At 39.8% G+C, this 27,392-nt stretch overlaps 1 protein-coding gene across 1 annotated transcript; it reads right to left on the bottom strand.

Annotated features, from left to right (window-relative positions):
* Nucleotides 1-590: 590 nt before the first annotated feature.
* Nucleotides 591-14,875, bottom strand: LOC140562212 (macrophage mannose receptor 1-like). Its single transcript, XM_072687667.1, has 6 exons — nt 14,855-14,875; nt 14,573-14,734; nt 12,727-12,897; nt 9,912-10,209; nt 1,019-1,129; nt 591-640 (listed from the first exon to the last, which is right to left on the bottom strand). The coding sequence occupies exons 1-6, from the start codon at nt 14,873-14,875 to the stop codon at nt 591-593; spliced, it is 813 nt and encodes a 270-aa protein (XP_072543768.1).
* Between the last annotated feature and the right edge of the window lie 12,517 nt (nt 14,876-27,392).

Below are 27,392 nucleotides of genomic sequence, written 5' to 3' on the forward strand. Positions count from 1 at the left end.
ATCTGGAGTTTCTACAGTAAAAACTCTTATTGCTGAGATAAATGATTTTGTGGTGCCTAAAACCTCTACACAGTACTGTCTATATAAGCTCCCTGGACTTAATATAAGTCACCTTGCATGTTTAAGGTGGTAGTAACTTCAAGTTTCTGTAGATGATGCTGTTCAAGGATGATGAGGCTATAAATACCTGCAGTGTTTGTGATAGGATGCATAGATTGAGAAGAGGTGGTACAGTGCAGCAGGTGTCGTTGGATGTGTGGAAAATGGGTCACAAAGCAGATTGGCTAAAAGAAGTGATTGCATTTGGGTGTGCAAAATGCTTCTGCTCAAGAATGAGGAGAATCTCCTGTAGACTGGGATTTCTGCCACTGCTGGTAGACCCGTATGACCGTAAGCTTTCACACACCTGCAGATTCAGCTCCTTCCACACTGTGGTCTTTGGCCACGCCCAAATGCAGTCATTCCTTTTAGCCAATCATTAACTGCATCTGCTTTGTGACCCATTTTCCACACATCGAGACCCTCACTGCACTGTACTGTGCTATTCTCAATGTCTGAGCCCAGTCACACACCCCATAGGTATTTATAGCTCAATCATCCTTGTGCAGCGCCATCTGCAGGAGCCTGGGCTTACTACCACCTTAATTAAACACGCAAGGGGACAAATATATAGCAGTTCTCCCATAAAGTTTCCCAGACTTTAACTTAACCTCAACCATTACCAAAATAAGCAGCTGAATGTCCACGATGAACCCTTTCAAAGAATAAAAGAAGCTAAAACAACCTTTTTACAGGGCTTAGTATGAAATAAAGTAGAAATTAATGTGAATATCAAATATGTTAGCATGCTTTGGAAGACATTTATTTGAAAAGATTTTCAGGTGTGTTTTTTTCAGTTACATGCATGCAGCCTTTCCTAGCCCTCTGAAAAAGAAAATTAAAAAATGAAGATTAGGAAAGTGTTCAGTGTGTGAATATGAATCTTTCCTACTGGAAATAACAGAAGTCTTGTTCTCACCGTAAGAGTCACTGCAGATGAAGTTGAGGGTCTGGGTCTCTGGCAGACTGACCCACTGCTTACTTCCAGACTGCACTGCTCCTGATCTTTCTCCTCCACTGCAGTCTTCCACTCCAGTCCCGTTCCCTGGAGCCCAGTTCTGGTAGCAGATTGTTGAACCACTGACCCAGAACCACAATCCCTGAGCACAGATGTGACGCAGACCCACCCACACATTAGCAGTGGCAGCATAATTGAGAGCTGTTTCCACCCATTGCTGGGTTTTCTCAGTGTGAACAGAGACCAGGTCCACATGATTCTCTCTGCAGTATCTCAGAGCTTCCCACCACGTCTTCTTCTGTTTAACCAGGGTAAGTGGAATCTCTTGAACAGAAATAATAAAGTGAACACATTTCAGCTGTTCATCAGTTTATCAAAAATGAAAGATGCAGAACTGAACCTGTAATTGTAATATGCCAGGGTTTATTATCTCATATTTCTCACCTTTATAGCAGACAAAAAGCAGTGCGTAGTGGCAGTGTATGTTATTCCATTGGTAGTTATATGCTTTATTAAATTTTGCACAGTTTTCAATTCCAATGTTGTTTGGCTCTCCAGCCATCCAGTATCCATATGTGACAGCTCTCCCATCTGACCAGGTCCAGAGCTAAAGAGAAAAATAATAACTAATAACTAATCTGTAAATGGGAAGCCTTGATGCATCCTGGTGTCATGGTACACAAGACAAGACAACCATAGTCCCTATTTGTGTAGGACACCGCCTTCAACCCATTTATGCAGTAAAATTCCCTTAGAGCAGGGAGGGTTAAAGGCCTCACTTAAGGGCCCAACAGTGGAAGCTTCCTGAGCCCAGGGACTAAACTTACAACCTTGCCATCAATAACCCTGTGCTCTAATCACTGAACCAGTGCATGTACCCACGCTGTCCTTGTGGTGTAACAGAAAATGGGATTCACTTGACCAGGTAACCATTTTCCATCATTCCAAGATCCCGTTATGAAGCTCACATGCCCACTGTAGGTGGTTTCAATGGTGGACAATTATTAACATAAGCACTCTATCTATCTACCTATCTGCAGCTACACAGCCTCATATGCATTGTATATTGTTTTTTTCGGATAGGTTCCTAACCCCAGCTGGCTGGATGTACCATCCATCCTGCCAACTTTATGCCCAGACACTGCCTTTCAGCTGGACAGGCTTAATATCCAGACTCCGACTGGCTCAGTGGTCTAAAGCGCTACCACTATGGCCCGAAGAAGGGGTCGCAAGATCGATTCCTGAGCCATGCAGCTTTTTTTTTTTTTACAGCGCCTCCTGACTGACTGACTGACTTGTAGCAGAGAATGAGATCACTTAACCGCATGTGTACCAAATACATTAACTAGACACTGACTGGCTGTTATATTTTATTTTCTGATTAAAAGTTTTGCTAGGGACAATTCAGTAATCGCTAGATATTGGCAGGACATAGGTCTTCAGACCTGCACACCATTTCTACAACATCCAACATGGCAACCATTAGAGCTGTCATATCTCCCAGACTTTGACATGTGCTGATATTACAAGATAATCAGTGTTATTTGCTTCATCATCCTGTTTTGGCTCATCATTGTTTATTCACTGACCGACCACTTTATCAGGAACTCCTCTACCTTGTTCATTCAAGCAATTCTTGTGGCTGCAGTGCATAAAATCATGCAGACATTAGTGAGCAGCTTCATTTAATGCTAAAATCAACCATCAGAACAACACAACAGTCTCTAGAGTTGGTTCAGAATGGTGAAATAAAGGAAATCATAGCTATATATGCAAGATTGAAAAAGCATATGAATTATTTCATGAAGTGGTTTAAAAAACGTAGATGCTTACAGAGCTGTAGCTCAGTCCTATCCAGTAATCGTCTGTTGTCCCATTGACGGCAGCTTTTACAGCTTCCATTTCCTCCTGGTTCTCAATAGTGGCCAGATCAGTGAACTTCTCTCTGCAGTATTTCTGAGCTTCAATCCAGTTCTTTCCTTCTGTCACCAGATGAAACTGACGAGTCCCACACAAGGAGAGAGTCCACAGAGCTGTAAGGGTTAAAGCTCTCATCAGCATGGCAGTACAGTATTGAACCAGCAGAGAGTTTTACAGATGATCATGAACTCCACTGACCTGAGAAAAGCAGGAGACCATGCAGTGCTGAACTCATGACTGTGGAGAGCTACAGAGTAAAAGAGAGAGAGAGAGAGAGAGAGAGAGAGAGAATTCAGGGTCATGGTTGGCACTGATAATAATCACTTATTAAAAATAAAAAAGAATATGTAAAATGCAGTGCAATAGAAAAGTAAATCTCTGTGTACTTAGATAATAATGAAAACATTTACATTTACATTTAAGGCATTTAGCAGACGCTCTTATCCAGAGCGACTTACAAAAGTGCTTTACTATTTACCCAAGAAAAACCTTAGCTAGTTTGAATAGACTAATAATTCAAAGATTCTCTGAGTTTAGACTCTACTAAACACAAGTCAGTAAGGTGACCACTCTGCTATTCGCCCAAGTGCTCTCAGAAGAGGAGGGTCTTCAGTCTGGGTTTGAGGACAGTGAGTGTTGGACTCTGCTGTTCAGACACCCAGGGGAAGTTCGTTCCACCACTTCGGTGCAGGACAGAAAAAGCCTGGACGCTCGTCTTCCGTGGAATTTGAGGGATGGCGGGTCGAGCCGAGCCGTACTTGAAGCTGGAAGGGCTCTTGACCGTCGGCTTTTGACCATTGAGATCAAGTACAGAGGGTCTGGCTGGTCTGTTCTTGGCTTTTTAGGCCAGCATCAGGGTTTTGAATCTGATGTGGGCAGCAGCTACAGGAAGCTACAGTGAAGAGAGAACGCAGCAGTGGAGAGACATGGCTGAATTTAGGGACATTGAAGACGACCCGTGACGCTGCATTCTGGATAAGCTGCAGGGGCCTGATGGTGCGCTGAGGGAGACCAGCCAGAAGAGAGCTGCAGTAGTCAAGTCTCGAAGTGACGAGAGACTGAACGAGCACCTGGGCGACTCTCTAGAGAGGAAGGGTTGAATTCTCTGAATGTTGTACAGGAGGAATCTGCATGACCGAGTTACGTTTGCGACATGACTTGAGAACGATAACTGATTATCCATGACTCCACCAAGGCTTCGAGCTTCTGTAGAAGGAGTGACCAGTGAGTTCTCAAAGGAGATGGCAAGATCGCTTTTAGGTCCAGCAGTTCCCGGGATGTACAGCAGCTCTGTCTTGATGGGTTTAAGTTTGAGGTGGTGAGCCTCAAGGGTCAACTCTGTTAGCATCTTTAAACGAGAGCGTACGTGATGACTGTGAGAAGTTGATCAGTGATCACTATGCATTACACAGCAGTATTTGTAGCTGAAAGTGAATCAACCTCTGAATAAAGCTCAAATGAACTCAAAGGTGGCAGCTTGACTTGTCTTCAACCTTCTGAAGTTTAGCCATGTCCCTTCTTACTGTGTATACTTCACCGACTTCCTGTAGCCCCCTGCATCAGATATAAAACTCTGTAGCTGGCCAACAAAGCCAAAAATAGTCTAGCTCCTTCCTACCTGATCAAAACCAGGTACTCACACGCATAGGTAAGCCAAAAATGCTAAATAATTGCAGCATCTTCTATAACAACACAAACTTCGCTTAGATTGTTTTCATTTAATCCGTTAAAAGTCAAGTTTCTTAAAATAGGTGTAAAGAATAAAGGCCTAAAATCTGACCAGGTCTTAGACAGTGAAGTATTCTGTGTTATTAAAGGTTTCTTACCTTCAGTCTTCTGTGAGCTGTGTTGTGTTTTGTCTGAGTGTCAGAGCAGCTCTTTGTTTATATTGTGCTTTACATGAAGCTCATTTACATAGTTCCAGTTCCAGTTCCAGAGAACAACGCAAATGAAAGATCCACTGCATGTTTCTCTGACTATTTATTAAATATCCATATGCCATCCTCCTTCTGAACAAAGACTTCTCACATCCCTCTGCTTTAAACTGCTGCACATGCACTAATTATATAATATAATAATTGTAAACTATCATATTATATATTATAATTCTATTATATATGATTATGCTTTGTATTATAACCACACTATATATCATACTCTAACCTTTTTGAATTAGAGCCTCTCCTACTTTCCCCTCCTGCAGTTTTAGTTCATTTTTAATGGTTTTCTGTTTATCAGTCTCCTACACCACTCTTCTTTACTGCATTGCTTCAGTTCATTGAGGTTTGTAGAGCTTTGTTTATGCACAGCTCTTTTAGGTTAGCGCCACAGCCTTTCAATTGGGTTGAGGTCGGTGTCTTTGGTTGGTTTCCCCATGTGCTTCATCATACATGGCTTTGTTTGTGTCTTGTCATTCCTAGCCCCACCTGTTTATCAATGTTCCCACCTGTGCCTGCTCCATAGCCAAGCCCCCTTGTGTAGCTCCAGGTGTTCCTCATTTGTCCTTATTAGAAGTACCCCTTTGTTTTCAGCCTTTGGTCTTATGTACATATGTTAATGTCAGTATATGGTATGTTGGCCTGGCCTGACATGTTTTTTTTGTTCATATTACTGTTTAGTTTGTTCCTCAGTTTGTGCCTTTTTGTAGCCTGTTTGTCTGTTTTGCTTTCCTTTTTTTCTACCTGTGTGTACGTCCACGTCCAAGTTCCACACACCGTGACATGGCTATTCTGTTGTAGATTTGCTGGTGTCCTTGGGATCACTGTCCTGTGTCATGACCCAATTTCAGTCAAGCTTTAGCTGTCTGAAATGGTCTCACATTTGACGCTGAAATACTTAGCTTTTCTCAATGACTGCAAGGACCTGTGACTGCACAGCACCAAACATGGCGCTGTGCAGTATGGCCAAATATCTCCACTTTGGTCTCGTCTGTCCAAGACATTGTTTCAGATGGCTTGTGGTTTGTTCAGATGCCACTTTGCAAAGTAAAGCCATGCTGCTGTGTTCTTTTCAGAGAGAAGAGACTTTCTCCTGGTGACCCTTCCAAACAAGCCATACTTGTTCAGTCTTTGTCTAATTGTACTGTCTTGTATATTTAGCATGCTAAATGAGGCCTGTTGAGTCTAAAATGTAGCTCTTTTTTTGTGATTTCTGTGAACAGCAAAGCAAAATGTTCTGCTTTTATAGAGGTGGTCACACTTGCTGATGATTAATTAATCAAGGGCACTTAATTAGCAGCACTGGCTGCTACTTACCCTTATGCTTAATCTTTCACCCTGCATTTCTGCATTTTGGCCTAGTTTTTGTTAAACAAACACTAACAGAATGAAATCCGTTGTGTGTTATTGTTTATCTGAATTTGCATTTTTCATTTTAAGACCAGCTAAGGACCAGGTTTTGTCATGACTCTGCCAAGTACCTTTGGACTCCATTTCCCAGAATCCTCTGGGAGACTCAATGAGTGAACATTTACATTTAAGGCATTTAGCAGAGGCTTTTATCCAGAGCGACTTACAAAAGTGCTTTGCTATTTACCCAAGAGTAACCTTAGCTAGTTTGGCTAGGTTATTTTAGTTAGGCTAAAAATTCAAAGATACCCCTAATCTTAGACTCTACTAAACACAAGTCAATAAATGAAAGACAAGTCAAATGGTTAATGAAAGAAAAACACACAATGGTCACAGAAATAACTTGAACTTGAATCAGACATTGCTTTTCAACCATGCTTCAACAGAATTATTTTTAAAAATAAACTCATGAAACAGACCTGGACAGCATTGATGGTACCCTTAACTTAATATTTTGTTGCACAACCTTTTAAGGCAATCACTGCAATCAAACAATTCCTGTAACTGTCAATGAGAGCACGTCTAAGCTGTTTGTAATGATTGGAAGTATGGTGTTAGGTGGGTGCTCTCATGGAGAGTTGAATACTAAGCTCCATTAAGAGACACGCAGGGAACACGTTGTGCAGGGTTTTCAAAGTTTTAATGAGCAATGAGAGCACCTCGACTTCGCTCGACACAACTTCCCAGTCAACACCAGCTGGAGAACCCAGGCTACAACCCAGCACAGTTCACCATACGCACACACTCTCCCACGCTTTCCTCCACACTCTCCATCATTTGCTCTGGCTCTCTCCATGCACATGCGCACTGTAACCCACCTTAAAGTGACCGTTACAAGGTACTTTGACCCACTCTTCATGAGCAAACTGCTCCAGATGTGTTGAAGGGTGCCTTTTCCAGATGACATGTTTTTAGCTCCTTCCAAAGATGTTCAATAGGATTGAGGTCAGGGCTCATAGAAGGCCACTTCAGAATAGTCCAATGTTTTTCTCTTAGCCATTCTTGGGTGTTTTTAGCTGTGTGTTTTGGGTCATTATCCTGTTGCAAGACCCTACCAGCCATCTGCACACTCAATCACCTGAATACTCATCTGTACCACCTGCTATACCTCTGATTAGTTTAGTATTTAAGCCCAGGCCTTAAACATAGGCACTTGCAAAGTAATGTACTTTCCACTTTGTTATATTGGTTATAGTTGAATGTCCAAAAGCATAGATTTTTTCCAAAACCAGCAGGTAAAGGTACAAAAGTTAAACAACCAGAACAAATGCATATACTGTATAAGAATGCTGTTGCCCCCTGCTAACCACACCTGGTGCTACTTGCCTGGTGTTTCTAGAGGCATATAAATCTTTCATCTGGCCTGCAGAAGGCGAGAGGCTAAAACAGATTCTGATTCATGTTGTTTTCTAAAGTGTTTCAGCTATGAGGGCTTTCTATATCAATCATAAAGGCACAGTAACAGAAACAGCCTATTTGATTGTAAGAAATAGTACTACTAATAGTTTAGTAGTGAGTTTGGAAATGTCTTGAATAAAGACAGCCATGACATTTGCTACACTGGCAGGCGAAGTGAAAAACATCAATTATCGTTATCTACAGAGGTATCTGTGAAAAGGTGAATGTATTCAGCAGCAAGTGAACAGTCAGTTCTTGGAAGTGATTAAGAGTTAAAAGCATGACAAATGAGCAAACCTAAAAATCTGAGACCCTATAACCTCATCATGCAGGTCTTATAAAGTATGCTGTGGTCAACACCTACCAAACATACACCAAGGAAGGACACCAGTTGTATCACTTGTTGTGTGCTTTAGTTTGGATGCTGACTTAAATGATTTACATGATTCAAATAAACTCACAGTGTCACAGAGTCAGTTACAGAGTCATCCACAGATATGTGAGATGTGTTTTATTAACAGAATGATTTTGACAGTGTTGCAGATTAAACAGTTCCTTAAAGTTCATAAAACAAATATCTGCAATAAAATTTCTACAAACATGACAGTAGGTTGATGTTGCAAATACAAATTGTGATCATGTTGCACCGTTGTTCTGGAAAAAATGTAATTTCGTTTCACTGTGTACTTCTACAGAGCTGAAATGACAATGAAAGCCACTTGACTTGACTTGATCAAAGAATCAACGATCACAAAGACCTTCCAAAACGCATTACTGTTCACACCAAGCATCTTAAAATTGTTGTCAGTGACCACTTGAGATTAGATTTAGATTTTGATGTGGACCAGAAGTGCAGATGGTGCAAATTCACTGATAAAGGATGGCTCACAACATTTCTGCAAAACAGCCTCATTGATGGCCAGGTTGGCCAGGTTTCTAATTTCCACAGCCCAAATGGAGATGTGGCATCTTGTTTCATTGGTGCCAAAGCCAAAAGAGTCACCTTTATCCATTCGCCTCGATCCCTAAACTCAAATAGTGGATAGTTTCCTAAATGTCTTGCATTTAATATGCATTTTTCAAGTTACATGGTGCTTTATTACTGTCATGGTTGCAACAAGACACTTCTGCATTCACAATACAAATGTTGAGTGATCATGTGTCCCTGACTGCCTTCGGTGTTTGTTTAAATAATCAGTTCTGGCCCTTTCTGATTGTAAGACATGTTAATGCCAGATGTGAACAGGACCAAACTAATACACAAACAAAGGTTTTAGACATTTCAGGATTTTAGAATTAAAGCTCCTTATACTAATATGAGAATAAATACTAATAAAATTCCTACAAAAGTTGGGTTTTTTCATCACTGTGTTTATTAAAACATCTCCAAAGGTCTCCTCAAGGGAGTTCTCACATTGTAATTAAGAGTTCTTATCCATGCTTAATGATGTTAAATCAGGTGAGCTGGTGATGGAATCCAACACATTAATTCTTTCTCTCCCAGACTTCAGCTTGACCTCCAGTCTTCCTGTTTTACACTTTGCTATCTTATGGTCTTCTCCTGCTGTGGGTATCAGTTATTGAAATGTTCATAATGTTTGGCAGCTGATTGTTAGGACAAGATTTTCGGACTCATTTTCGGAATTTATTCATAAACACTAATACACTAATCTTGCTTAAAATGTTCAAAATAATCTTTAGTTTTAACTTCCATCTTTCGTTAAAAAATAAAAAAAGACTTCAGAGTTAACAGTAGGCTAAACAAACTTACCAAAATACCAAATTACCAAACTAAGAAATGAAAGGAAAAAAAGGAAAGAAAAGCTAAGAAAAGGGAAATAAGCAGCTTAATTATGCCAATGATAACTCTTATAAAGCTAAAACAACCTCTTTAAGACCATTACAGGACTAAGTAAAGACACACTCCCACACACAGCTCAGTTATAAAGAACCTATTGTGAATATCAAATATTTTACGATGTTTTTAAACAATTGAAATAGAAATTTTCTGGTGGAGTGAACGTCCTTTTCCTAGCACTCTGAAAAAGAAAAATGAAGATTAAGAAAGTGTTCAGTGCATGATTATGAATCTTTGCTATTGGAAATTACAGCAGTCTTGTTCTTACCGTGAGAGTCAGTGCAGATGAAATTGAGGGTCTGGGTCTCTGGCAGACTGACCCACTGCTTACTTCCAGACTGAACCGCTCCTGATCTTTCTCCTCCACTGCAGTCTTCCACTCCAGTCCCGTTCCCTGGAGCCCAGTTCTGGTAGCAGATTGTTGATCCGCTGACCCAGAACCAGAACCCCTGAGCACAGGTGTGACGCAGGCCCATCCACACATTATCAGTGGAGGCATTTTTAGTAACAAACTCCACCCAGTGCTGGATTTCCTCAGTGTGAACAGAGACCAGGTCCACATGCTTCTCTCTGCAGTATCTCAGAGCTTCCCACCATATCTTCTTCTCTTTAATCAGGATGAGTGGGATCTCTTGAACAGAGAGAGAAGACAGTGAGTTACTTGTATAACCTGGTTTACTAATAAAGGATGCACCAATGACACCATATCTGTCCAAGCTTAGCTGTGACAAATAATCTCTGCATTTCCAATATAGCACACTTCATCTCTCTGCTACGACATTCATTAGCATCTGCTTCTACTTGCTTATTGGAAGGACGGAAGTGTGGTGAGATCAGAAATTCTGAGACCTGTATGTCTTAGTGGGGTCAGAGCTGCTTTAATGCACCTGCTGAACACTTTAGGGGCTGGGCAGAGTCCAAAGGGGAACATAAGGAATTCATAATAATAATAATAACAATAATAATAATAATAATAATAATAATAATAATAATAATCATTGTCTCAATGTTATTTATCAGAAAATTACATTACATTACATTACATTACAGCCACCAAGAGAGCAATTGAAATAATGTGAATGTGGATTACTACAAACATCTTAGCAATCAAATGCAAGGGCCAAAAAGTATATATTTTTATTATTGTAATTATATATTTTTTTATTTTAAAAAATGTACATTGAAACATCCTGTCCAAAGATCATTAAAATTCACAGATACAATAGGAATATTTAAGGAGATGAGTTCAACTTGGATCTTTTTTCCCCTTATTACACCTAATACACTTAGTACACCGTAATCCTGATAGGATTTAAACCTAAACAGCTCATGTGATTTTAAAACATTGTGACCATTGTCCTCAGACATATTGGAATTTGATACCCCAGATAGAAATGTTAGATTAACCTCTTAAACAGTTTATGTGTTAAAAGAGAAATATGCCTTAGCGTGTAATAAGCTTTGGAGTGTTAAGGGGTTAAATGTTCACTTTCTTGAAAACAAAAACAAATCTGTGTTAATCTATGAAGAAGGAACACAACTGATTAGGGTCAGTTATCTGCAGTGTAAAAATGGTCTAGTGTTCTCTCCAGTGTTCCAGTCACTGTATGAGAAGTTACTCTTATCTGACCAGATCCAGCTCTAGAGACACATTAACACCTGATCAGTAAACAGTTTAATCACTGCTCTCAGTTCTCTTCATCATACAAAATAAAATCACCCTCACAATCTTAAAGTTGCCTTTTAAATTGTATTCAGCTTATCCTGTAAAAGAAAAACCTCCAGAACCAAAACAGCACTGAAAAACAATTCCAGAGCCATGATTCTGGAAGTCGGCCATGCAAGCGTGCAGCGGTCGACTTCCCCTCGTTTATGAAATGTACAACACCTGTGACTGTGGCTTTATATGCCCTTGCCTCCCTCTTCTCAGTGCTGTGACTGAACTCTGTTACAGCCTCTGTGGCAGTGTGGCCATGGTCTGCTCAAGGGAAAGCACGCTGAATTGTGTTTTCCAGATCCTGCCTTGTCTTCGGTAACCCTGCTCCTTGTATCCTCTGTTGGCTTTGAACCTAGTACCTCGGTTACGCTTTCCAGCTAACTCTAGTTTACGTTCCCTGTACCTTGACTGGTTTATTCTCTCTTGCCAGTCTGAACCCTGCTTTGTGTTTTTGTTTACCTCCTGGTTATTATTCCTTCCTGCCCTGTCCCTCCTAAACACTGCTCAGTTGCCTTGGTTTTCACTGCCCTGCTTTGTCTGTTTCCTCCCAGTTTCGTCCCTGGTTTGTTATTTTGCCCAGTCCAGGTTCCTTTGCCAAGTAAGTTCTGTTGAAATGTTCTGTCTCTTAGTTTGCTGCACTCCTGTGTTCACCTGTCTTGTTTTGTGTTTACCCTGCTATTTTATTAAATATTTTTTTCTGCAAATGTGTCTTGTTTTGCTGCCATGCCTGACCATGGCATGACAATAATAATAATATAATTAATAAAGTCATACTAGAGATGGTAAGAATGAGAGTAATGATGGTTAATGGTAATAATAATAATAATAATAATAATAATAATAATAGTGTTGGCTAGTTAACAGTACATGTAATTGTTTTTGCTACAGTGTTAAAACTATGCTATATGCAGGTTATATGAACAGTTGGGAGTACTGTACACCAGCCAATCAGAGCAGAGCTTATCAGTGATTTTCTACAAGCCCTCTGTAAAAGAATATACAATAAAACTGGCATGTTTTATTTTAAGGTAAAATAAGAGTTGTAAGTTAAAGGACATCTGAGCATTGTTCTCCCCAACACAAGCCACATACTATTTATACAACAAACAACTTAAATACTCAATGAATGCAATATAGGGCACCTGAAAGGGTTCTTTCAGCAATGCCATAGAAGAACCTTTTTAGGTTCCATAAAGAACCATGTTTATAAAAGAGGTTTATATAAGAGATTAAAGTGTAAAGAACCTTTACATTAATTTGAGGTTCTTAATGTTTTTTAATTATATAGTGGTTTTATTGAGCTAATTAGATGGATTACTTTACTTTAGCAAATACCATACAATTAGGAGCACATACATGTCATAAGTATGGGGACCAAATTGTATATACAAAAGGATTAAAATAAAGTTCCAAATATACAGTTGCTTACAATGTTGACTTTCTGTTTCAGTCCTATCCAGAAATGTCCTGCTGTCCCGTTGAGAGTAGCATTTACAGCATCCATTTCCTCCTGGTTCTCGATGGTGGCCAGATCAGTGAAATTCTCTCTGCAGTATTTCTGAGCTTCAGTCCAGTTCTTTCCTTCTTTTACAACATGAAACTGACGAGTCCCACACAAGGCGAGAGTGCACAAACCTGCGTGTTTCCGCTGCAGATCTGCCCATTGAAAATTAAGCATTTTAGTAATATCAGGTCTATTAAAGGAGCATCTCTGTGCTCTACTGAGTATTAACATTTACATTTATGGCATTTAGCAGACGCTCTTATCCAGAGCGACTTATAAGGTTACTGGTATTACAGAGGTGGGTCAGTGTTGTGTTAGGAGTCTTGCCCAAGGACTCTTATTGGTGTAGCACAGCATAGTCACCCAGACCGGGAATCGAACCCCAACCTCCCACATGATGTGGTATCTCAGTGGCAGGTAGTGGTTTTATCTGTCGCGCCACACTAACCACATGTGCTTCATGGAGGAAAATATGAGGAATCGTTGTCTAGAACTTTTGTAATTCTGTAAAGCTTTCTTGGACTGTAAATGTGGGGCTTAGTCGAGACGTTTCACTGCAGTTCTCCTGAGTCTCTACCATGGACATCTTTATACTAGACTACAAATGTCTGCTGTGTGCTTGCTGGAGAGTGCTGGGATGTCTGCAGGTGTGATGGATCGCTTATAAACCAATAGGGAGTCAGAATGGCATATGTTTATACTTCTCATCCAAACATAATCACACTCACACTGATAATATATCTATTTTACATAATATAGTAAAAAACGGTAATTCTATTGCATTACCAGGTTTGTACAAATCATCGCCATCCAATGAAAAACATGTATCTACAAAACGGTGACTTTACAGAGAAGGCAAAAAGTATTTTAGCTTTGAATAGAAGTCAACATAAAATACAATGTTATGCCAAGTAATTTAGGGCATTTCAATTGTTCTATTCATCCAGAGGTTTTTACATAGTGTAGAGAGCAGCTACAGGGAGAAACAATGGAGAAAACTAAAAATGGACAAAAACACAGATACATGGCTTTCACTGGACAGCAATAAAGAAATGTGTCCAGTGAATGAATTGGAGCTGTAATAGATGTACAGTAGTCACCTCATATTACTCACCATAGCAGACAAATTGATCTAGCCATTGGCAGCCTGCATCAGCCCATTTGTATCCATATTCACTATATAACTGCACACAGTTATCACCCACACCATTGTTTGGCTCTCCAGTGTTCCAGTCACTGTATGAGAAGTTACTACCATCTGACCAGATCCAGCTCTAGAGACACATTAACACCTGATCAGTGAACAGTTTAAATCACTGCACGCTCAGTTCTCATTATCATACCAAATAAAATCATCCTCCTAATATTAAAGACTGTTGTTGATGCTGGAGTGCAGCACATCGTCTCCAGACTTTTAGACTGTTAGGGGAATACATGTTGTTACAGGAAACAGGAAGCTCAAACTTCCAGCTCAAAGAGCCAGTATTTAATACTAAAGCTGTCAGAGATGTGAGAAAGCAGGATCTCATCCACCTTTAAAACAACACTGTCAGAACTGACCCACCACTCAACCACTACTTTAACAAACCATTTTCAGCCATCATTCCAAGCGGCATGTTGGCCATCAGGAATGAATGTTAACATTAACTAATGCACATCAATGTTGCAATCAGGACTGAGTATTTTTCACTCCAATCAAAGCCTAAGCTTTATCTATCAACATCAACATCTATCATATTAACATTTTCTACTACTGCTGAGTTTTGCTTACATCTTGTCTCAGTCCTATCCAGAAATTGCCTGTTGTCCCATTGAGAGCAGCTTTTACAGCGTCCATTTCGTCCTGGTTCTCAATGGTGGCCAGATCAGTGAACTTCTCTCTGCAGTATTTCTGAGCTTCAGTCCAGGTCTTTTTTACTTCCACCACATGAAACTGAGGAGTCCCACACAAGGAGAGAGTCCACAGAGCTGTATGGGTTAAAGCTCTCATCAGCATGGCAGTACAGTAATGAACCAGCAGAGAGTTTTACAGATGATCATGAACTTCACTGACCTGAGAAAAGCAGGAGACCATGCAGTGCTGAACTCATGACTGTGGAGAGCGGGAAACAGAACCAGAGAAGTCTTAACAGTCTGTACATTAGATCATCAAATTAGGTATTTTTCACATAAATAGTCCATCGTAGGATTTTTAAAGATTGTAGATTGTAAATTATGGTGGAAAATAAGTATTTGATCAATAACAAAAGTTCAGCTCAATACTTTGTAACATAACCTTTGTTGGCAATGACAGAGGTCAAACATTTCCTGTAAGTCTTCACCAGGTTTGCACACACTGTAGCTGGTATTTTGGCCCATTCCTCCATGCAGATCTCCTCTAGAGCAGTGATGTTTTGGGGCTGTCGCTGGGCAACACTTCCACTTCCTCCAAAACCTTTCTATGGGGTTGAGATCTGGTGGCTAGGCCACTCCAGGACCTTGAAATGCTTTTTACAGAGCCACTGCTTCTTTGCCTAAGCAGTGTGTTTGGGATCATTTTCATGCTGGAAGACCCAGCCATGTTACATCTTCAATGTTCTCACTGATGGAAGCAGGTTTTGGCTCAAAATCTCACAATACATGACCCCATTTATTCTTCCCTTAACACGGATCAGTCGTCCTGTCCCCTTTACAAGAAAACTGCCCCAAAGCATGATGTTTCCACCCCCATGCTTCACAGTAGGTATGGTGTTCTTCGGATGCAGCTCAGCATTCGTCTTCCTCCAAACACGATGAGTCAAGATTTTATCAAAAAGTTCTATTTTGGTTCCATCTGACCACATGATATTCTCCCAATCCTCTTCTGGATCATCCATATGCTCTCCGGCAAACATCAGACAGGCCTGGACACTATTGGCTTAAGCAGGGGGACATGCCTGTCACTGCAGGATGAGTCCCTCTCTGCGTAGTGTGTTACTGATGGTAGCCTTTGTTACCTTGGTCCCAGCTCTCTGCAGGTGATTCCTCAGGTCCCTCTGTGTAGTTCTCGGATTTTTGTTCACCATTCTCATGATCATTTTGACCCCACGGGACAAGATCTTGGATGAGGCCCCAGATCGAGGAAGATCATCAATGGTCTTATATGTCTTCCGATTTCTTACAATTGCTTCCACAGTTGATGTATTCACACCAACCTGCTTGCCTACTGTAGATTCACTCTTCCCAGCCTGGTGCAGGTCTACAATTTTCTTCCTGGTGTCCTTCGACAGCTCTTTGGTCTTGGTCATGGTTAAGTTTAAGTCTGACTGTTTGAGGCTGTGGACAAGTGTGTTTTTTACAGATAACAAGGTCAAACAGGTGCCATTAATACAGGTAACGAGTGGAGGACCGAAGAGCTTCTTACAAAAAAGTTACAGGTCTGTGAGAGCCAGAAATCTTGCTTGTTTGTGGGTGACCAAATACATATTTCCCACCATAATTTACAAATATGTTCTTTAAAAATCCTACAATGTGATTTCCTGGATTTTTTTCCCTCATTTTGTCTCTCATAGTTGAAGTGTACCTATGATGAAAATTACAGAACTCTCTCATCTTTCTAAGTAGAAGAACTTGCACAATCAGTGGCTTACAAAATACTTTTTGGCAGCACTGTATATGTTTTCAGATATTGTGTACACCATACACATGACAGTATATTTAGATTAGGTCACTTTTTAGACTACAGTCAATTGCCAAATTGACAATCGTCTTCCTTTCTTTCTCTCTCGCATTTTAGAAGGCAGATTTAACCAATAATTGTATGTATACACGTGGACAAAATTCTTGGTACCCCACTGTTAATGAAAGAAAAACCCACAATGGTCACATTGTGAATCTAACGAAAGTAATAATAAATTAAAATGCAATGAAAATTAACCAATGAAAGTCAGACATTGCTTTTCAACCATGCTTTAACAGAATTATTAAAAAAAATAAACTCATGAAACAGGCCTGGACAGAAACGATGGTACCCTTATGGTAACTTAATATTTTGTTGCACAACCTTTTGAGGCAATCACTGCAATCAAACGATTCCTGTAACTGTCAATTGGACTTCTGCACATTTTGGCACACTTCTCATGAGCAAACTGCTCCAGTTGTCTCAGGTTTGAAGGGTGCCTTTTTTCCAGACGGCATGTTTCAGCTCCTTCCAAAGATGTTCAATAGGATTTAGGTCAGGGCTCATAGAAGGCTGCTTCAGAATAGTCCAATGTTTTCCTCTTAGTCATTCTTGGGTGTTTTTAGCTGTGTGTTTTGGGTCATTATCCTGTTGCAAGACCCATGACCTGCGACTGAGACCAAGCTTTCTGACACTGGGCAGCACATTTCTCTCTAGAATTCCTTGATAGTCTTGAGATTTCATTGTACCCTGCACAGATTCAAGACACCCTGCGCCAGATGCAGCAAAGAAGCCCCAGAACATAACAGAGCCTCCTCCATGTTTCACAGTAGGGACAGTGTTCTTTTCTTGATGTGCTCCATTTTTCCGTTAACATAGAACTGATGTGCTTTGATAAAAAGTTCCATTTTGTCTTATCTGTCCATTGGACATTCTCCCAGAAACTCTTTTGTTTCCATTTGTATTATCTGTATCTTTGATTTGTTATTAATTTTTCTCCTGCGACCATGTCCAGGGAGGTTGGCTACAGTCCCATGGATCATAAATTTCTGAATAATATGTGCAACTGTAGTTACAGGAACATCAATCTGTTTGGAGATTGTCTTATAACCTTTACCTTTATCATGCTTATGTATATTTTTCTTTCTAATCTCCTAAAACAACTCTTTCTTTCGCTTCCTCTGGTCCATGTTCAGTGTGGTACACGCCATGTCACCAAACAGCACAAGGACTACCTGTAGCCCTATATATAGGCCCACTGACTGATTACAAGGTGTAGACACCTGTGATGCTAATTAGTGGACACACTTTGATTTAACATGTCCCTTTGGTCACAATATTTTCAGGGGTACCATCATTTTTTAAAAAATGCATTTAATATTACATTGGTTAACATATGTGCAAATGTAGTATGATCTGATGATGACTAGGTGTACCATAAATGCATATTGTCTGGATATATGGGCTAACATTTGCTTCCTGTTGTTTGATTGTTGATGTGATTTTTAAATGCAAGGAGTACAGATAGTACAGATAGTTGTGTGAAAATGTAAGGAGTAGAAGTAAAAAGTCAGCTGAAAAAGAATTACTTTATTAATTTCTATGGTAAGAAAGTAGAAAGTAAGGTAAGAAAGTATTTGTACTTTGTTACTTGACACCTCCAGTCATACCAGTGCCAGTTGAATGAGTGATGGAATTCGTAGATTTTGAGTGGAAGCATTACACAGCAGAAATCTGTCATTTTAAGATTATCTCGCTCCCACAGGACATACTGTAACGGTATGTTTCCACAGTTCATGGTGAGGAATTCCTTGTCTGCTTCCTTTGCTAGTGTCTTGCTGCTTGAAGCAGACTAAGAATTCTAGTGGACATGTACCATAACACCATCTATTGCAGTTGCCTTGCACATGCGGAGAGTGTAAAACGTTCAATGTTCAATCGGATAGGAATTGTTTTCGGAATGGCCTCAATCAGAATAGAGTAGTCTATACATGAATACATGGACATATTTTATTCTGACTGATGACACAGTGTCCATAAAAAATACATTTACTCTGGTGGACCTTAAAGTATGCTTGGGATAATTGTCCTGTTGGAACGTTGAGTGATGCCCAAGTTTCAGCTTCCACACAGAAGGCATGACGTTTTCTAAAATGATTTTCTAATACTTAACTGAATCCATCTTGCCCTCCACACAATGAAGGTTTCCAGTGCCAGAGGAAACAACAGAACCCCAGTACCTCACAGAGCCACTATGCTTCACTATGGGCAGGGTGTTCTTTTCAGTATATGCTTCATTCTTCCACCTGCAGACATACTGCTAATGCATAGGCCCAAAAAGTTCCAGTTTTGTGTCACCGCTCCACAGAACACTATCCCAAAAAACTGTGTGGTTTATTAATGTGGTTCTGAGCAGTTCTTGTGCTTTTGGACCACCAATTGCCAGCAATAGCTTCCTCTCAAAACTTGGTAAAAACTGGCCAGTTCAGGTATTTGATGCGTTTTGTGCATTGTGTGAGGAAAGTTCAAACCAGCAACCCTCGCAGTGTAGGTCCAACACCACATGACTCTGAAAACCAGGTGCACACAATGCACACAATGCACAAAAACACCCACAGTCACAACATCTTATTATTCATTTCTGGCACTGACAGAGCTCAAAATTTCCCCACTGTGGGACTAATAAAGGACTATCTTATCTTATCTTAAAAGTACCTTGAATTTGGGGTTCAGTGACCCTCTTAAAAGGTGTGTCTCTGTCATTTTTGGTTATTTGTTTTTGTTGTAAAATGTCACAGACATTAGGTGTATGTTTATGTGCTACTGTGAAACAGTATTATTATTATTTTTGTTGTTGTTGTTGTTGTTGTTGTTAACAGAAGTTGAACATTGAACACATGGGACAACGTGAATAGCCTCAAACACACCCACAAGTGACAAGACAACTTGGTGTGATATTAGCAACTTGCCACATCCTAGTGTAAAAGTAAGGATACTCAGAAAGGCTCTGTGTTCCGGTGTCCCAATACTGGATTTCAGGAATATTACATTGGTTAACATGTGTGCAAATGTAATATGATCTGATGATGACTAGGTGTACCATAAATGCATATCGTCTGGATATATGGGCTAAAATTTGCTTCCTGTCGTTGTTGATTGTTGATGTGATTTTTAAATGCAAGGAGTATAGATAGTACAGATAGTTGCATGAAAAAGTAAGGAGTAGAAGTAAAAAGTCAGCTGAAAAAGGTAAGAAAGTAGAAAGTAAGGTAAGAAAGTATTTGTACTTTGTTACTTGACACCTCCGGTCATACCAGTGCCAGCTGTATGAGTGATGGAATTCGTAGATTTTGAGTGGAAGCAAAATTTCAGAATGACACTAACACTATTTTTTCACCCTATATAAACCATTATAAACTCCCCACAAAAAACCCTGATACAGGCAGGCTAACTTTTACTTTTTACATTGTGGTTGTTTATGTGGTGTTCTCTTTCTTATCTTTTTTTTGAAAGCAAACATTCACTGAAAACAAATACCAAGCATCTTATCTGATCACTGTTACAGTTCCAGGAAATAGAAATATATAGGCACATCTAGTAAAATGTGTTCCTGTGAATAGCTAGAGGGAATTATCATGTCACCACTGGATGAAAGTGTGCGGTAAGTACTGGTGGGAGAAGGTGTACCAGTACCAGTCATACCAGTAAAGGAATTCATAGATTTTGAGTGGAAGCATTACACAGCAGAAATCTGTTAGATCTGTAAGATTATCCCGCTTCCACAGGACATACTGTAACAGTATGTGTCCACAGTTCATGGTGAGGAATTCCTTGTCTGCTTCCTTTGCTAGTGTCTTGCTGCTTGAAGCAGACTAATGTGGTGTGCAGTGGACATGTGGTGTGCAGTGGACATGTACCATAACACCACCTATTGCAGTTGCCTTGCACATGAGGAGAGTGTTCACCGTTCACCGTTCAATCAGATAGGAATGGCCTCAATCAGAATAGAGTAGTCTATACATGAATACATGGACATATTTTATTCTGACTGATGACACGGTGTCCATAAAAATACATTTACTCTGGTGGACCTTAAAGTATGCTTGGGATAATTGTCCTGTTGGAATGTTGAGTGATGCCCAAGTTTCAGCTTCCACACAGAAGGCATGACATTTTCTAATAGGATTTTCTAATACTTAACTGAATCCATCTTGCTCTCCACACAAAGAAGGATTCCAGTGCCAGAGGAGACAACAGAACCCCAGTACCTCACAGAGCCACTATGCTTCACTATTGGCAGGGTGTCCTTTTCAGTATATGCTTCATTCTTCCACCTGTAGAAATACTGCTAATGCATAGGCCCAAAAAGTTCCAGTTTTGTGTCAACGCTCCACAGAACACAATCCCAAAACATTGTGTGGTTTACTAATGTGGTTCTAAGCAGTTCTTGTGCTTTTGGACCACCAATTTACAGTAATAGTTTCCTCTCAAAACTTGGTCAAAGCTGGCCAGTTCAGGTATTTGATGCGTTTTGTGCATTGTGTGATGAAAGTTCAAACCAGCAACCCTCGCAGTGTAAGTCCAACACCACATAGCTTAGGTTTTAAACCCCTGACTCTGAATACCAGGTGGCAAATCAAGGATGTCATTAGTTGCGTCAGGTGCGCTGGACACAAAATGCATCAATTACCTGAACTGGCCAGGAGTTTTAACCAAGAGAACTGAACAGAAAGTTCAGGGAAGAGATCGCTGCCATGCACAAACTAGAGAAATACTGCAAAAGATTCCTAGAGATGTGGAATTGGAATTGGAAGTTCAATGAAAGAGGAAGCTAATACTGGCAGTTGGTGGTTCAAACTCCTAGCCAGTTCAGGTATTTAATGCGTTTAGTCTCCAGCACCCCTGACATAGGTCAGGTTTTAAACCACTGAATCTGAAAACCGAAATCTGAAAACCAGGTGGCAAATCAAGGATGTCATTAGTTGCGTCAGGTGTGCTGGACACAATGCACAAAAAAACACCCACAGTCACAACAGCTTTTGTTAGCCTAAATATATATATATATATATATATATATATATATATATATATATATATATACATATATATATATATATATATATATATATATATATATATATATATATATATATATAAATATATATGTGTGTGTGTGTTAAAATGATATTAATAAGCATCAATAGATACCTATCTTATTATTCATTTCTGGCACTGACAGAGCTCAAAAGTACCTTGGGGTTTGGGGTTCACTGACCCTCTTAAAAGGTGTGTCTCTGTCTTTTTTGGGGTTTTTTTGTTGTAAAATGTCACAGACATTAGGTGTATGTTTATGTGCTACTGTAAAAACATATCAGCTAAAAGTAGTAGTTTACAACTATTACAAAAATAGTTCTTTATGGAATCAAAAGTGGTTCTTCTATGGCATCGCTCAAAAAACTGTTGTACCACCTTCATTTTTAAGAATGTAGTGTTGAGTATTTTGAGTTAATGACTAAGCACTTTTGCAAGTAGCTCTGGAAAAGCCCAACAAGTTGTTTACCAAGAAAAAATAGCATTTGAGTTGTTTTAGTGCAATAAAGAGAATAATTGTGGACCTGTATTATACCAACCTTTTACAATAGATTTCTTACAACCTGTTTAAGCTAAAATTACTCTTTTTTCTACAGATTGAGAGATACAGTGAAATTATTGCCTAAAAAAATTTGGACAACAAATCGTAAAACATTATTATAAATTCTTCAGTGTAATTAAATGTGTTTCATACCTGTTAACAGTTGTTGCTAAAAGGTCAGTCCCCTGCAAGCAATGTTGTTTCAATGATGTGTATGATAACAGAGGTGTCAGAGCAGCTCTTTGTTCATATGTTCATATATTCATGTACTTTTCATAAAGCTCATTTACATTATGTTCTGGAGAACAATGCAAATGTTTCTCTGACTGTTTGTTCCAGAGTACCATTTTAATAAAGTATTGTCAAATCAATAAACAGACACTGTACATAGCCCCTGTGTAAACCACTGTACATAGCCACTGAGTATAACCACTGTATTTAATCACTGTTAATAACTACTGTATATAACCACTGTATATTGCCACTGTATATAACCACTGTATATATCATACAATAATCCTTTTATATAGGAGCCTCTCCTACTTTCCTTTACTGTGATCAGTGTACAAATACTCTTTAACCTGTTGGAACACACAGTTTCTACTCAATTCTCCTAAATCTGCATACTGTACATATGTATCTTAGTATGACAGTACTTGGTGTATATCGTCATGGTTACCTGCAGAAACCTTTTCCAAACTGACAACTTGTAACTTTTAATGGAAGAACGTAGAAGATTTAATTAATGAATGAGGTCCATTTATCACCCATTTATCATGACAAAAAATGGAGATATGACTCCATGACAATACTCTTGTACTCGTCATTGCACACCCTTTACTTGAGGTTTGTTCTGCATACTGTCTATTTTACATCTTGCATTTTCAGTCGTTGCTACACTGCCATATGTACAAATATTTGTGAACACCTCTATTAAATTATTCATTTAAATTAGGAAATTGGGAATATTAGATCTATTAGAAATATTAGTTTCACCAAAATAAAATTCTTAATACTCCTCATACAGAATGATTCTGAAGCTGTTAATTTAGAATACATCTGCTACATAATGATGCTGCTTTTAGTAATCTCAGTCCGCTGCATCCTTCCAAAGACTTCAGACATACATTTATTATTATTGTTATTATTATTATTGTTGTTGTTGTTGTTGTTGTTCACAGAAGTTGAACAGTGAACACATGGGACAACATGAATAGCCTCAAACACACCCACAAGGGACAAGACAATTTGGTGTGACATTCACAACTTGCCGCCTTCTAGTGTGAAAGTAAGGATACTCAGAAAGGCTTTGTGTTCCGGTGTCCCAATACTGGATTTCAGGAATTTACACTCAGTTGAACTGGGCAAGGCCCTGCCTCTTTCACACCTGCTTGCTGTTGACCATAATGATAATGTCCACAAAGCTTCCTGCTTTGAATAGCATAATATCTATAGAAACATTCACACCTCACTCACATCCTTCCTGCTTTTTAATTTGCATTTGTTCTCTGTCCTCTATTCCTGTTACTAAAATGTCAGGTCTGTGCCTGGAAATAAACAAACTCAATTAACCCTCCCCCCTCCAAAAAAAAAAGGCCAGACTGCAACTGTACTCTGCATACTGTGTATCATCAGCATTCACCATCTTGGCCAAAAAAGAGACTTTAACCCCATAAACAGCCCATGGACTGCCGGCAGGTCGAAAGTGTTATTACAACCTTCTGTCACCAGAGAATAGCCCCACCAGAAGTACAAAAGTCCCTGTAGTTACAGAGTAATACACTTTAGTGTGTAATCAGCCTCTCTGTGTTAAGGGGTTAAACTTGGACAAACTCATGGCTTAGGAATCAACTACCACAGCCACAAAAACTGCTCCAGTAGCACAACACAGAATAAACTTGGGGTTAAACTAAGAGGTTAAACTTAGACAATCTGATGGCCTAACTGCTTTAGTAGCACAACCTAGAATCAAGATCTGGACCAAAGTGTTTAATGTGATTAGTTTTGGTTTCACACTGCAGTTTAGCAAGCTTACTAAACAACTCTGCATGGAACACTTGCATTCTGTCATCATCTTCTATGTGGGTTGAGCTTCCCTATACTTTCCATTGATAGTTTGTAGAAGTGTGTGTCTGATATCAATTTTCAAGTCAAGTCAAGTCAAGTGGGTTTATTGTCATTTCAACTACATACAGAGTACACAGTGAAACGAAACAACGTTCCTCCAGGACCATGGTGCAACATAGACAGTGCATACAAGACACAAGTGCAACACAAACAAACAAGTGCGGACAGACAACACAACACAGTACAGACAGAGGATAATAAATAATGACGGTAGTGTGCAAGTTGTGCAATGTGCAATAAATAGAGTCCAGTGAGGTAGTAAAGTTATTAGCGCAAATGCTTGTGCAAAAAATGAGATATCAGTTCAGAAGTTGAGTTGTGTTGAGGAGTCTGATGGCTTGGGGGAAGAAGCTGTTGCAGAGTCTGGTCGTGTTGGACCGGATGCTGCGGTACCTTCTTCCTGATGGCAGGAGGGAGAACAGTCTGTGTGAAGGGTGGGTGGAGTCATCCACAATGCTGGTTGCTTTGCGGATGCAGCGGGTGGTGTAAATGTCCATGACGGAGGGGGGAGAGACTCCGATGATCCTCTCAGCTGTCCTCACAATGCGTTGGAGGGACTTGCGGTCAAAGACTGTGCAGGTCCCAAACCAGGCAGTGATGCAGCTGCTTAGGATGCTCTCTATGGTTCCCCTATAGAAGAGGGTGAGGATGGGTGGAGGGAGACGGGCCTTTCTCAGCTTCCGGAGGAAGTAGAGACGCTGTTGGGCTTTCTTGGCTGTAGAGCTGGTGTTCAGGGACCAGGTGAGGTTCTCCACTAGGTGGACACCAAGGAACTTGGTGCTCTTAACGATCTCCACAGAGGAGCCGTTGATGTTAAGCGGAGAGTGGTCCGGTCTTGATTTCCTGAAGTCAACAACCATTTCCTTGGTCTTCTCTACATTCCAGTGAAGGTTGTTGACTGTACACCAGTCTGTCAGCTGCTGCACCTCCTCTCTGTATGCTGACTCGTCACCTTTGCTGATGAGACCCAGCACAGTTGTATCATCGGCGAACTTTATGATGCTGTTAGAACTGTGTTTCGCAACACAGTCATGAGTCAGCAGGGTGAACAGCAGAGGACTCAGTACACTGCCCTGAGGTGCCCCAGTGTTCATGGTGATGGTGCTGGAGCTGCTGTCCCCGAACCGAATTTTGTTGTCAATTTGGAGATAGTCTTTCACAGGGAAAAAATGTGGCATTACTGCTAGAAGCACAAACATCAACATCAAGTACAGTACTTAAGGCTGGTTCTAGTTCTTCAATGAGTTTGGCCTGCAACAGTTTCACACGTGGACAAAATTGTTGGGACCCCTCGGTTAATGCAAGAAAAACCCACAATGGTCACAGAAATAACTTGAATCTGACAAAAGTAATAAATAAAAATGCTATGAAAATTTAACAATGATAGTCTGACACTGCTTTTCAACCATACTTCGACAAAATTATTAAAACAAATAAACTCATAAAACAGGCCTGGACAGAAATGATGGTACCCTTAACTTAATATTTTGTTGCACAATCTTTTGAGGCAATCACTGCAATAAAACAATTCCTGTAACTATCAATGAGACTTCTGCACCTCTCTGAGGTTTTAAGGGTGCCTTTTCCAGACGACATGTTTCAGCCCCATCCAATGATGCTCAACAGGATTTAGGTCAGGGCTCATAGAAGGCCATTTGGACCATTATCCTGTTGCAAGACCCATGATCTGCGACTGAGACCAAGCCTTCTGACACTGGGCAGCACATTTCTCTCTAGAATCCCTTGAAAGTCTTGAGATTTCATTGTACCCTGCACAGATTCAAGACACCCTGTGCCAGATGCAGCGAAGCAGCCCCAGAACAGAACAGAGCCTCCTCCATATTTCACACTAGGGACAGTGTTCTTTTCTTGATATGCTTCATTTTTCCGTCTGTGAACACAGAGCTGATGTGCCTTGGCAAAAAGCTAAATTTTGGTCTCATCTGTCCATAGGACATTTTCCCAGAAGTTGGGGCTTGTCAACATGTAGTTTGGCAAATTCCAGTCTGGCCTTTTTATAATTTGCTTTCAAAAATGTAATACAATTATATGATACAATGTGATACAATTATCCGTCTAGCAAATATTATCGTGATTTGTCATCAATATTTCTCCTGCAACCACATCCAGGGAGGTTGGCTACAGTCCCATGGATCTTACATTTCTGAATAATATGTGCAACTGTAGTCACAGGAACATCAATCTGCTTGGAGATGCTTGGGCCTCTTTCCTTCGCTTCCTCTGGTCCATGTTGAGTGTGGTACACACCATGTCACCAAACAGCTCAGTGACTACCTGTAGCCCTATATATAGGCCCACTGACTGATTACAAGATTGTAGACACCTGTAATGCTAATTAGTGGGCACATCTTGATTTAACATGTCCCTTTGGTCACATTATTTACAACCATGTTTGAAATATGATGTATTTTCATATGTATATGTACAGTACCAACACTGCCATTAATTTCACTGTGCAATGTATTAAAACAACTAATTTTGAAAATAACTGTTAATTAGTTTTTATAGTAGCACAAACATACACCTCATATCTGTGATATTTTACAAAAAACAACAACAAAAACGACAAGGGGGCATACTGTGTAACTACAGTACACAGTAACAGCAAAAAATTACAGATGTAAACTTACTGTTTTGCCCAACAAGATGTTTACCAAGAAAAAACAGTATTTGAGTTTTAATGCCATAAAGAGAAAAACTGTGGACGTTTATCAAAACAACATTTTACAGTAGATTTCTTACAACCTGTTTAAGCTAAAATTAGTCTTTTATTCTGCAGACTGAGAGATACAGTGGAATTATTGCCTGATAAATGTGGACAACAAAACCCCCCAAAATAATTTTCAGAACATTATAAATTATTACTGCAGGTTACAGAACAACACTTCTATTGGATTGTATTTCTTTAGTGTATTAAGTTCAGGTCTGTTTCAATCTGAATTCTTCAGTATTATTGAAGGTGTTTCCTACCTGTTAACAGTTGTTGCTGAAAATGTTGCTCTGTCAGCCCCCTGCAAGCAATGTTGTGTCATCTTCATCTTCTTTTGTTGTCCATTTGGTGGGTAGTCTTTCCCAGGAAAATAATGTGGCATTACTACTAGAAGCACAAACATCACCATCAAACACAGTACTCAAGGTTCTCCAACGAGTTTGGCCTGCAAGAGTTACACACGT

This window comes from Salminus brasiliensis, chromosome 9, assembly GCF_030463535.1.
Source record: "Salminus brasiliensis chromosome 9, fSalBra1.hap2, whole genome shotgun sequence".
In the NCBI taxonomy this organism is placed as follows: Eukaryota; Metazoa; Chordata; class Actinopteri; order Characiformes; family Bryconidae; genus Salminus; species Salminus brasiliensis.